At 42.9% G+C, this 13,598-nt stretch overlaps 1 protein-coding gene across 3 annotated transcripts in view; it reads right to left on the bottom strand.

Annotated features, from left to right (window-relative positions):
- Positions 1 to 13,598, bottom strand: part of ajap1 (adherens junctions associated protein 1) — a 316,781-nt gene that overhangs the window by 217,521 nt on the left and 85,662 nt on the right. For all 3 annotated transcript variants that reach the window (XR_015753488.1, XR_015753487.1, XM_087980585.1), the window contains exon 2: positions 6,135 to 6,940. Coding sequence is in view for 1 of the 3 variants with exons in the window: in XM_087980585.1 (XP_087836711.1) it covers positions 6,135 to 6,940 (806 nt within the window). In the remaining 2 variants the exon portion in view is untranslated. The remainder of the gene's footprint in view (positions 1 to 6,134; positions 6,941 to 13,598) is intronic.

Here is a 13,598-nt window from a genome sequence, read left to right as displayed (position 1 = left end):
GGATGCCTCGTTGTGAATTGCTTCAGAGAACATTTCGGAGAACTAACCCCACCACCCGATGGCTGAACATTCAACTCCCCCTCCCACTCCACCAAGGACATGCAGGTCCTGGGCATCTTCCATCGCCAAACCCTTACTACTCAACCATCTGGAGGAAGAATGTCTCATCTTCTGTCTTGGGAACCTGCAATCGCATGGGATCAATGTGGATTTCAACAGTTTCCTCATTTCTCCTCCCCCCCACATTATCCCAGTCCCAAGCCTCCAACACGGCACCACCCTCTTGACCTGTCCATCACCTTTCCCATCTATCTGCTCCACCCTCCTCTCTGATCCCTCCTCTCCACTCTCCTCTCCTCCTATCTGCTCCACCCTGACCTATCACCTTCTCCCCCACCTTCATCTACTTATCGCATTCCCATCTACCTTCCCCCCAGTCTCACCCCTTCTCATTTATCTCTCAGCCCCTGGCCGACAAGCCTCATTCCTGATGAAGGGCTTATGCCCGAAACATTGATTCTCCTGTTCCTTGGATGCTGCCTGACCTGCTGTGCTTTTCCAGCATCACACTCTCGACTCTGATCTCCAGCATCTGCAGTCCACACTTTCTCCCTGGAGGGAAATGGATCTTGCGCAGGCAGGTGGAACTAGTTTACTTTGGGATTATGATCAGAATGGATTAGTTGGAAATTGGGTCCAAATGCTGTATGAGTCTATGAAACTAACAAAATTAGGTCAGGTCCTTATGAGGTCTACCATAGATCACCCAAATATCATTACATTTTGATTAGATTACTTTAGATTAGATTAGACTACTTTACAATGTGGAAACAGGCCCTTCCGCCCAACAAGTCCACACCGACCCGCCGAAGCGCAACCCACCCATACCCCTACATTTACCCCTATACCTAACACTACGGACAATTTAGCATGGACAATTCACCTAACCTGCACATCTTTGGACCGTGGGAGGAAACCGGAGCACCCGGAGGAAACCCACACAGATACAGGGAGAATGTGCAAACTCCACACAGTCAGTCGCCTGAGGCGGGAGTTGAACCAGAGTCTCTGGTGCTGTGCCGCCCACAAAGTTTGCTCTCCACATAGGTGGACACAATCAGTATTTTACCTAATCTGAATGCCTTGTTAGAAATCTTGGCTTGCCTGGAAAATGGGGCATTCAATGGAGATGTATGCATTTTGGTTCCTGAGATTATGATCATGAAATGGTATGTAAATGGCCAAATGAAACACATGCCTTTTGCAGGCTGAAGGCTGCTGACCTCATAGAATCAGAGTCAGAGAGATATATAGCACGGAAACAAACCCTTCAGTCCAACTTGTCCATACCGACCAGATATCCCAACCCAATCTAGTCCCACCTGCCAGCACCCGGCCCATATCCCTCCAAACCGTTCCTATTCATCTACCCATCCAAATGTCTCTTAAATGTTGCAATTGTACCAGCCTCCACCACTTCCTCTGGCAGCTCATTCCATACACGTACCACCCTCTGTGAAAAACTTGCCCCTTAGGTCTTTTTTATGTCTTTCCCCTCTCACCCTAAATCTATGCCCTCTAGTTCTGGACTCCCCCACCCCAAGGAAAAGACTTTGTCTATTTATCCTGTCCATGCCCCTCATGATTTTGTAAACATCTATATGGTCACCCCTCAGCCTCTGATGCTCCAGGGAAAACAGCCCCAGCCTGTTCAACCTCTCCCTATAGTTCAAATCCTCCAATCCTGGCAACATCCTTGTAAATCTTTTCTGAACCCTTGCAAGCTTCACAACATCTTTCCAATAGGAAGGAGACCAGAATTGCACGCAATATTCCAACAGTGGCCTTACCAATGTCCTGTACAGCCACAACATGACCTCCCAGCTCCTGTACTCAATGCTCTGAGCAATAAAGGAAAGCATACCAAACACCTTCTTCACTATCCTATCTACCTGCGACTCCACTTTCAAGGAGCTATGAACCTGCACTCCAAGGTCTCTTTGTTCAGCAACACTCCCTAGGATCTTACCATTAAGTGTACAAGTCCTGCTAAGATTTGCTTTCCCAAAATGCAGCACCTTGCATTTATCTAAATTAAACTCCATTTGCCACTTCTTAGCCCATTGGCCCATCTGGCCCAGATCCTGTTGTAATCTGACGTAGCCGTCTTCGCTGTTCACTACACCTCCAATTTTGGTGTCACCTGCAAGCTTACTAACTATACCTCTTATGCTCAGATCCAAATCATTTATACAAAATGATGAAAAGTAGTGGTCCCAGTACCCATCCTTGTGGCACTCCACTGGTCTCAGGCCTCCAGTCTGAAAAACAACCCTCCACCACCAGACTCTGTCTTCTCCCTTTGAGTCAGTTCTGTATCCAAATGGCTAGTTCTCCCTGTATTTCGTGAGATATAAACTTGCTCACCAGTCTCCCATGGGGAAACCTTGTTGATTGCCTCACATCTATAGCTCTGCCCTCATCAATCCTCTTTGTTACTTCTTCCAAAAAACTCAATCAAGTTTGAGAGACATGATTTCCCACACACAAAGCCGTGTTGACTATCCCTAATCAGTCCTTGCCTTTCCAAATACATATACATCCTGTCCCTCAGGATTCTCTCCAACAACTTGCCCACCACCGACGTCAGGCTCACTGGTCTATTGTTCCCTGGCTTTTCCCTACCACCTTTCTTAAACAGTGGCACCGCGTTAGCCAGCCTCCAGTCTTCTGGCACCTCACCTGTGACTATCGATGATACAAATATCTCAGCAAGGGGCCCAGCATTCATTTCCCTAGCTTCCCATAGAGTTCTAGGGTACACCTGATCAGGTCCTGGGGATTTATCCACTTTTATGCATTTCATGACATTCAGCACTTCTTCCTCTGTATTATGGACATTTTGCAAGATGTCACCATCTATTTCCCTACATTCTTTATCTTCCATAGTAAATACTGATGCAAATCCTCATTTAGTATCTCCCCCATCTCCTGCAGCTCCACACAAGGGCCTCCTTGCTGATCTTTGAGGGGCCCTATTCTCTCCCTAGTTACCCTTTTTTCCTTAATGTATTTGTAAAAACTCTTTGGATTCTCCTTAATTCTATTTCTAGATTAGAGTGGTGCTGGAAAAGCACAGCAGTTCAGGCAGCATCCAAGGAGCAGTAAAATTGACGTTTCAGGCAAAAGCCCTTCATCAGGAATACCTGATCGGAGAGGTATTTGCCAAAGCTATCTCATGTCCCCTTTTTGCCCTCCTGATTTCCCTCTTAAGTATACTCCTACTTACTCTTTACTCTAAGGATTCACTCGATCTATCCTGTCTAAACCTTATATATGCTTCCTTCTTTTTCTTAATCAAACTCTCAATTTCTTTAGTCATCCAGCATTCCCTATACCTACCAGCCTTTCCTTTCACCCTGACAGGAATATACTTTCTCTGGATTCTCATTATCTCATTTCTGAAGGCTTCCCATTTTCCAGCTGTCCCTTTACCTGTGAACATCTGCCCCCAATCAGCTTTCAAAAGTTCTTGCCTAATACAGTCAAAATTGGCCTTTCTCCAATTTAGAACTTCAACTTTTAGATCTGGTCTATCCTTTTCCATCACTATTTTGAAACAAATAGAATTATGGTCGCTGGCCCCAAACTGTACCCCCACTGACACCTCAGTCACCGGCCCTGCCTTATTTCCCAAGGGTAGGTCAGGTTTTCCATCTTCTCTGGTCGGTACATCCACATACTGAATCAGGAAATTTTCTTGTACACACTTATCTAAACCCTTAACACTATGGCAGTCCCAGTCTATGTTTGGAAAGTTAAAATCCCCTACCATAACCACCCTATTTTTCTTACAGATAACTGAGATCTACTTACAAATTTGTTTCTCAATTTCCCTCTGACTTTTCGGTCTATAACATAACAAACCCAATAACACAATCCTTTTCTTATTTCTCAGTTTCACCCAAATAACTTCCCTGGATGTATTCCCAGGAATTTCCTCCCTCAGCACAGCTGTAATTCTATCCCTTATCAAAAACGCCACTCTCTCTCTTCTCTTGCCTCCCTTTCTGTCCTGCCTTTGGCATTTGTATCCTGGAATATTAAGCTACCAATCTTGTCCTTCTCTGAGCCATGTATCTGTAATTGCTATGATACCCCAGTCCAATGTTCCTACCCATGCTCTGAGTTCATCTGCCTTCTCTGTTAGGCCCCTTGCATTGAAATAAATGCAGTTCAATTGATCAGTCCTACCTTGTTTTGGCCCTGACTGTTTGACTCGCTTCTATTCTTAACTGTACCAGTCTCAGTTTGATCTCTTTCATCACTATCTCCCTGGGTTTCCCCCCTCTCCACTTTACTGGTTTAAATCCTCTCGAACAGCTCTAGCAAATCTCCCTAATTTTAATTGAGTCCTGCTCATTGGTTGGATGTTGTTTGCAATTTTCAAAAACAATTAGGCGCACAGTTTGTAGCCCACCCTCTGCCAGTTTGTATCAGGTGGTGAAGAGTGCCCCTTAAAGGGCTCATTAATTGCTGCTCCAGAAAAGGTCTAAAATGTTTTGATTGAATTTTACAGGAACCAGGAGAAACAGGAGTATGTGATCCTTGATAGGATTGGCATTGGCTGCCCACTGAACCTATACCTCAAGAAATATTGCCCATGGAGGCTGTGCCTTATAAGTTAATGCCTGTTGATTCTGTACCCCTTATTGATACTGCCACTCATGACTGAATGCCCATGAAGCGTACAGCCCATGAATGGGCAGACCAGGCTCTGTATGCTTTCTGTCGATACCTGAAAAGCTATACCCCAAGCGTCAGTCAGTTTCCTGCCTTCCAGAAACTGCTACGTTGTTGTGGAGCACTTCAGCCCACATGCATCAGCGAGAGTCTCCTGATGGTTAGTATCTATGACAAAAATCCATCCCTGCACCATACCACTGACCTCATTAAAAGAAAAACTTCAAATGTAGGAGCTAACTGATCGACATTGACTGCTTTAAGCAGTGATGAGCAGAAAAGGGACCAGTTCAATTATCAGGATTGGATTTATTCACCTCAGTCTCACCCGTTTAAAATTCAACAAAATCACAGCGAACCGTCCAATTCCTGCAAAAGCAGACAGACAGCTCATTAACATTCAGCATCCCATCGCTGTGATTTACATTTAACAGAAGGTGAGCAGAGACATGAGTTATCAGTTGTTTGGCAGCAAATCTGAGAGAGGAGGTCAAAGCCTGGTCAATTCCTTTCCCACTCCTTGTGTGCCAGGAAGAGCAGGAGTTCCCACTAAGCTCATCAAAGAGGCCTCTGGCCTACTCCAGGCTGAATAGAGACCGCATCACTTTCTGATGCCTGACTGCAGCCAGCCCTGTTTTCTTGACTCTCTTCTTCTCAGCCCACGAGATGGCAGCTCAGATCTTCCATCAATGATGCAGGGCTGGTCAGTGGAAACGGTCTCTGTTCCCCAATCGGTGTTTCCATCTGCTGACTCACTGTTAGTCGGTCTGCCTACAGGGCAGGCGATTACAGCAGGCTAGTTACATGAGACCCTGCCACTCAGATAGGTAGGGAATCCCTGATCATGGCCTTGTTGGATGCCCCTGGCGTTACTGCAATCTCCTGTGTCGCTGTCATTATTGGGTGTGTCAATTTCTCACCTATTTCCTGTGGCAGCTGGGTTAGAATCATACAGAAGATAATTTGGCCAACATGACACTTTGAAAAAAGCTGGTAAATTACATTGTTCCTTTTCAGGTTCAGTGATGATAATGGAATCTGAGTACAACAACCATTTAAAGGAGGGCTTGCAAATGATCTCTGAACAAATATTAAACAGATTCATTATTATCAGTGGGGCTTTAAATGGCAATGATTGGCAGGCAATCTTCCAAGATACTTTAAGTTCATCCTATGTCCCTGGCAAATGTCAAAGTAAGTCAGTCCTATGACCAGACCCATTTAACTCAGGAAAAGTACAGCGAATAAGTCTAATTATTAAATAGTCCCTTGAAAGAGTAACATTTTCAGGATCAATGAGCTTCTCACATAAACAAATTAACATTGACCCTCCCTTCAAATTGCATTATTAACTCTAAAGTAATTGATTCAGAATTCTATTGGTTGAGTACCTCCTGTATCTCCAATGCGGGATGGCCTGGCTGTGTTGCTTATCTCCCAGCTTAGGTTGGGTTCTGTTGTACGTGGCTCAGGCACTACCATCTTCGGGCTCCTGAGTGTGGCTGTGGTGGTTTGCATAGTGGTGGATGTCGTGCTGGCTGTGGTGGTGGTGGTGGTAGTTCTGGCAGTTGTCATTCTTGTGGAGGGCACCAGGGTCAACGTGGTGGTGGAGAGACCTGTTGGAGTTGAAAACATGCTGAACTCTGTCAGCTCCTCTTTAGTGGGGCCCCATTCTATGGCGCATGGTATCACAGTCGCTGTTCCTTCACTGTCATAAGAAGTGCATTTGGGTTTTTCAAAATTCTCAAATGGAAAGTGGTGACTCTGCCTTCTTGACCTTTTCAAAGAGGTCAATTTTACCGAATCCCTAGTCTCCGTGGAGACCGAAGGGTCCAATTTGTAAGACAGAGACTGTTTGGACTGACAGTTGGTACACAGGGTGCCTGTGTCTGACTTGAGTTTGTGAACTCCTCTTGGCTTATTTGATACTTGTTTTCCAGAATGGATTTCAGGCCAAATCCTTCGAAGCCACCAGGATTTTGTAATTCTCCCAACGTGGGCATCTTTGTACTCCCAGAGAGGGTCAGTCGCAAGTCTGTGACGTGGTGATGGATGGAGCACCTCTGAATTCTGGCTGAGTCCCTGACCCTGAATCTTTGATTCACAAGAAGAGAAATCCATGGCTAGATGAAAGATGGCAAGCAATATCCAGGCATGACACCCAACAGGTCGTCCAAATATATTGACAGGCATTGGGCTGGAAGAAGAACAGAGTACAACATCAGTCCAACGAATAAGAGTCAAACAAGATAATATTTCAAAAGATAGTAGAGCGGTTTGGAAAATGAATAAAATGTACTATTGCTATATTTGTTAACATGTTCAAATCACAAGGTAATACTTTGAACAAAATAGTTTTTATTCTTGACCAGAGATCCATACCATACACTATACTTGAGATTTTTCTCGAAAGAAAGAGTAGCGCTGGAAAAGCACAGCAGGTCAAGCAGCATCAAGGAGCAGGAGAGTCAACATTTCGGGCATAAGCCTTTCATCAGGTTGATTCTCCTGCTCCTCGGATGCTGCCTGACCGGCTGTGCTTTTCCAGCACCGCACTCTTGATTCTGATCTTCAGCATCTGTAGTCCTCACTTTCTCCTCAGAAGATTCTTGTGCCTGGGTATCTTTGTACATAGCTTTATAAGGACTGTAATGCTGATCTTTTAACTTTATTGCTTTCATTTTTCTAATCCATTCCTAAGATTTTGTACTTAGTTATCCTTGTACCTAAGATGGCGCCAGAAATGGTGACTTTGTTCACATTTTGCTATACTCATAGAACCCTGTACTTCAGTACATGTGACAATAAACCTACTGCTAATTCTACTGAAGTTCTGAGTATTTAAGCTTGCATGAGCTTTTCCTTTTTTCTGTACCTTCACCATTTTAAAATTTTGTCTCCAACTCCCAGCCTCTTATTACTCAACTTATAAAAAGTGCAGCCTGCCTCAATGTCTAAAGTTATCCCATCTCTTGATAATTTACAGGCTTTGAAAACCTGAATTCAGCATCACTTAATCTCCAATTTTTGATTTATGTCCTCCACTGTTTTTGTTTTAGTTTAGTTTGGATGGTGACCTGATCTCTGGTTTCTCACTTGAGTTTCAATTTGCCTCAATGAAATAAAAGTGTTTTTACTGCATCCATTTGTTCCGGAAAGTGCTGTGCTAAAGCATAAATGTTCCCCTAGCAACATGCCTCCACCAATCAGCAGAAGGCAGGGAGACAAGACAATTAAATAGTCTCAGTGGGTACAACCTGAACATTATCTCATTCGATAAAAAAAAGTCCTGTGTGGCATGATGCCTCCACAGTACACATCGGCTTCATCCACTTTAATAAAGCAACGCAAGTTTAATAACTAATCTTTAAGAATTGTTATACCCTCTGTGTGCAGGTAAAATGCATTGGAGAATGATAGGTGTCGAATCCAGTCGAAAGGTTTGATGGATATTTTCCTGCTTTCATTCTCCTGTTTTGAAGGCATTAACACATGTACCAGGCCCCGTGCTACAACTGATCTTAAATACAGTGTAACCAGAAACTACAGGTAAATAGGCAAAGTCTTTTCCCTGGGGTCGGGGAGTCCAGAACTAGAGGGCATAGGTGTAGGGTGAGAGGGGAAAGATATAAAAGAGACCTAGGGGGCAACGTTTTCACACAGACGGTGGTACGGATATGGAATGAGCTGCCAGAGGAAGTGGTGGAGGCTGGTACAATTGCAACATTTAAGAGGCATTTAGATGGGTATATGAATAGGAAGGGTTTGGAGGGATATGGGCCGAGTGCTGGCAGGTGGGACTAGATTGGGTTGGGATATCTGGTCGGCATGGACAGGTTGGACCAAAGGGTCTATTTCCATGCTATTCGTCTCTATGACTCTATGACATAATCTGAGATCAGGCATTAAATCAAAGGCCCACTTGACATCTTGAATGGACACAAAGGATTGCATATTCTATTCTGTAAAAGAGCATGAAAACCACACATGATCAGGTCATTATCATGTCACTGTTGTAGCTCTGCGCTGTGTGAAAATTGGCTGCCTCATCCTACATTGCCAGTGACAATTCTTCTAAAGTACTTTTGTTACTATTGTGCACTATGGGAGGATCTCGTTTATGAAAGGTGCTATATAAATGCCAATTAAAAGTGACTCCAGATTCAGTGGACACAATTTTTAATCAAATTTTGACTAAACTAAAAGTTGGTTAAGGTTGCAGTGAGTTCACTATCTGTAGTATGATTCCAAGTCACAGAAAAAGCAACCAGATCATAATAGGTTTCGAGATCTGAACTACTTTGAGTTAGTTGATCTTCATTGGCTCAGTCGTGAGGAAGTTACTATTGGCCTTCTTTTTTCACTCCTAGGATAATGAAGAGAAGAAAATTCAATGAAGACTCTTGTGTCTCATTCACAGTTATTTGCTGGAAGATGCCAGTATGTCAATCTAACACTCGCCTGCATTGTTTTTTTTAGTATTAAATGGTCTGCCAGCATTCACTTGCAAGACTTGTGCCTAAACAAAGACTGACTTGATCAAGATACCAGGACATCAGCTACCTGTATGTAGATACCTGTATCCCTAAAGGAGTTAGATCCTTCAGAGGTCAAGTAGAAAATGGAAGAAAGGACGAAAAGAAAGTTGGATTTGTTCCCAATACACTGTGCAGAAATGCTAAAAATCTTTTTAATCTACAGAGATAAATGGTCACAATCTTAAAGGAGTGTAATGCTGATTAATTGTCGCTTTCTCACCACAACTACCGTTCCTCTTAGAGTGGACTTTGTATAAAATATGCAAACAATATCTAGGGTAAAGCACAGAGCTGTTATTTTTGATTTAACAGAATGTCGGTAGGTTGATAATGTGATAGAGCTGACCTACTTTTATTGTGTGGGTGGAGAAGAGGGACCAGCAGTGTTCTCAGATCTGCAGGAATCTGCAGTCACAGGAAGCTTTGAGGTTCACTGAGCGAAAACAGCACACGGCATGAATACAGAGTCTCAAACTGCCACAGCCACTACGTTTACACAGGAAATGTGTCCTCCATTTGGTCTGCCTATGGCTCAAATGTGAACAGCAACATGGACTGAGGAGTTGAAAGAGGGGAGGGTGTGTCATTCTGAGTTTGCAGATGAAAATTGATAGCAACGTAAAGGAAAATGATGCCAAACAGTGGAGAAGAGAGGGGACAATAATTTGAGGTAGATTTGGTTACAGCTAGAGATATGGGTGATTAAAAATTATAGTCAGACAGCACAAAGTACATGAGACAATGCATTTGACAGAGAGACAAGGAGTGAGCAAAGTAAGACACAGTGCAAAAGATAAAAACAAAACAGAAAATGTGAGTCCTCAACCATGTAAGTGTCAGATAATGTATTGTTCCTGTGTACTACAGATTTCTCTTCCTGCATTTCGCTGTTGCGACATCCTGTTTCAACAAGCTTACTGGTGGACAGAAACTGGAACATACAGAAGTGTAGGCATTTACGGAACAATTTTAACTCTTTGGAAAATCTGACTCTGAAGAAAAAGACCCTGAACAACTGCAGAACAGACTAAGTTATGAAAGAACAGACTGAAACCGACTGCAGAATAGATTGAGATATAAATCATGAGTTGAAATTTATGCTCCTCAAGGGTGCGGTGGTATGTAGAATCAGAGAGTTTTACAACATGGAATGAGCCTCTTAAACCCATTGTGTTTGCAGTGGTCATCAAATATCCCTCTATTGTAATTCTATTTCCCAGCACTTTACCCCTGGCAGAGTGTTCATCTAAAATCGATCTTAAATATCATGAGGGTTCCTCCCTCTCCCACTCTTTTAGACACTGAGTTCAAGATACCTACAATCCTCTTGGTTAACCAAAATATCTCCTAATCTCTGTTAAACCTTCTGCTCCTAAGCTTAAGTCCGTACTGCCTGGATATTGACCCAGCTAATTAAAGGAAACATTTCGCCCTATCTACCCTATTCATGCTGCTCAGAACTTTGTACACCTCAATAGAGAATCCCCATCTCCCCAGCCTTCTCAGCTCAAAGCAAAATATCCCCATTTATTTCTCTCCTCATAGTTATCAAGTCATAGAACCATAGAGATGTGCAGCACAGATCTTTTGGTTCAACTTGTTCATGTCGACAAGATATCCTAAATTAATCTCGTCCTATTTGCTAGCACTTGGCCCATATCCCTCTAAACCATCCCTATTCATCTACCTATGCAAATGCATTTTAAATATTGTAATTGTACCAACCTCCACCACTTCGTCTGGCAGCTCATTTCATACATGCACCACCCTCTGCATGAAAAAGTTGCCCTTTAGGTCCTTTTAAAATTTTTCCCCTCTCACCCCTAAACCTCTAGTTCTAGACTCTCCCAATAGAGGAAAAAGACCTTGTCTATTTACCCTATCCATGCCCCTCATGATTTTATAAACCTCTATAAGATCACCTCTCAGCCTCCAATATTCCAGAGAAAATAGCCCCAATCTATTCAGTCTCGCCCTATAGCTCAAACCCTTCAAGCCTGGCAACATCCTTGTTAATCCTTTTTGAACCCTTTCAAGCTTCACAACATCCTTCCTCTCAAAACACTCCAGTCCAGGCAGCACCCTGGTGAATCTCTGTGCTCTTCCTCAGTGCAATCACACCCTTCCTGCAGTATAGCCACCAGAACCACACACAGTACTCCAGCTGTGGCCCAATTGACATTATATACAATTTAATTATAGCCTACTTGCTCTGATATTCAATGTTTTGACTGATAAAAGGCAAGTATCCCATATTCCTTCTCAACCACCACATCTGTCCTGTCCTGTTTCCTTCAAGGATCTGTGGATATGCTCATGAAGGTCCCTCTTATCCTTGGGCGGAGGTTGGTACAATTACAACATTTAAAAGGCATCTGCATGGTTATATCAATAGGCAGGGTTTAGAGGGATATGGGTCAAGTGCTGGTAAATGGCACTAGATTAGGATATCTGGTCAGCATGGACGAGTTGGACCAAAGGGTCTGTTTCTGTGCTGTACATCTCTATGAGTCTATAACCTACCTCTCAACATGTACAATCTTGCGTTTTAGTCCTCACAAAATGCATTACCTCACATCTTTGTGCTTGGATGTGAATGTGCCTGAATCAGATCCAAAGATGGATAGGATCAATACACAGCTAGTATAACAAGTGTCAGATATCATCACAACAGCAAGTTGTACTTGTATAGCACTTTTAATGCAGGAAAGTGAACAATATTGTGATGTGCCTCACAGCAAGGATGGTATTAACACAACCTGTTACCAGGGCAAATAAAGAACTAAGAGCAGATAACCAGATGGTTGGTCAAAAAGAAGGATTAAAGGTTTACTTTAAAGGAGGAAAAAAACAGAGAGGGAGCTTTAGGATGCCAATTTAAAGCTAGAGAGCCCAGCGGCTGATGGTGCAATTAAAATTAGGATGCCTAAAATGGAGGAAGGTGCAAGTACCTCTGGCAATGCTATGGTTTCAAGAGATGTATCTTGCCCTTTTTTTATGAAGTTCCATAGCTCATAAAGTAAGAAGCTTGTGAGGCTTTTTATTAAAATTGGAACAATAGAAGCAGCCTGGATGGGTGGGGTCAGGATCCCACAGAACTGTTTCATTTGTTGCTGGAATATTGAAGCTGGATGTAGAAGCTTTTATTCCTCTCTCTGTTACAGCTAAAAGCTGGAGTTCTCTTCCTGCTGTGTATGGGATTATGACATTGGAACAGTTAATTAGTAATAGTTAATATATACATATATTTGTTAAGCATTTCAATAGAGTTATATTCAGTCCAATCCTTTTATTTTATTTTTATCTTGTCTGCATTTTAATTATAGTATATGAATAAGGTATGTATTGCTTCAAGCCTGGTAGCTTTACCAATCAAATTGCATCTAGAACACAACACCTTACACTTACCTTTAAAATAAAGAAAAGATAGAGTCTAGATGCTACCTTCTTAATATATTTGGAGAGGGGGTTTGGCCTGATCCTTTATCATACCTTTAAGAGTTACATGATAACAGGATTGTCCAGAGATTGGGAAAGGTGAGATTTGAAAGCAAGGTTTTTATAATTGCCGTGATTCTTAACGGGAGTTAATGTACACCTGTGTGCGCAGGGGTGGTGAATGTTTGGGACTTGGTGCAGTTAGGATTCATATAACAGAGATATGGATTAAGTCAGACTTATGGAATGTCGAGGTCAGCCAAGTCCAGAGGTAACATGGGTACGGATGTGATTTCAGCAGCAGATGAGAAGGGCAAAGTGAATTAGCGTTATAGACATGGAAATAGGCAATTTAGTGATGTCTGAATGTGCCCCATGAAGTCTGTCTCAGAGCCAAATATAAAACCAGAAGACATAAGAGCAAAAGTAGGTTATTCAGTTCAGTGTCTCTGCTTCATCATCCAATGAATTTGTGGCTGATCTGATAATCCTCAACTCTTTTCCTTTCTTTTCCCCACAACTCTTTACTCTCTTCCTGATGAAATATCTGTTTTTCTCCCCTCTACAGCCTCTGGCAGTAAAGAGTTCCACAGATTTACCATCCTCTGAGAGAAGTATTTCTGCTTCACCTCTGCCCTAACTAGGTAGTACCTTAATCTGAGAATCTGAGACTCTGGTCCTCGAGTCTCCCGCAAGGAGAAACAACCTCTCAGCAACAACCATCACACGACAGCAGGATTGAGAAGATAGTTGCCAGTGAGAGGCATGAAGTGGGTGGCTAGAGATCGGCTTTTGTGTTGGAGACCACCAAAGTCAATGGTTTCATTCTTCCCAATGCCAAACATGGAATGGGTCTAAGCATTATACCAGGAGACACAT

This window comes from Chiloscyllium plagiosum, unplaced genomic scaffold, assembly GCF_037043375.1.
Source record: "Chiloscyllium plagiosum isolate Xiang-an unplaced genomic scaffold, Cpla_swu_hap1 HiC_scaffold_37, whole genome shotgun sequence".
Taxonomy (NCBI): Eukaryota; Metazoa; Chordata; class Chondrichthyes; order Orectolobiformes; family Hemiscylliidae; genus Chiloscyllium; species Chiloscyllium plagiosum.
This window is presented reverse-complemented; position numbering and strand designations above follow the sequence as displayed.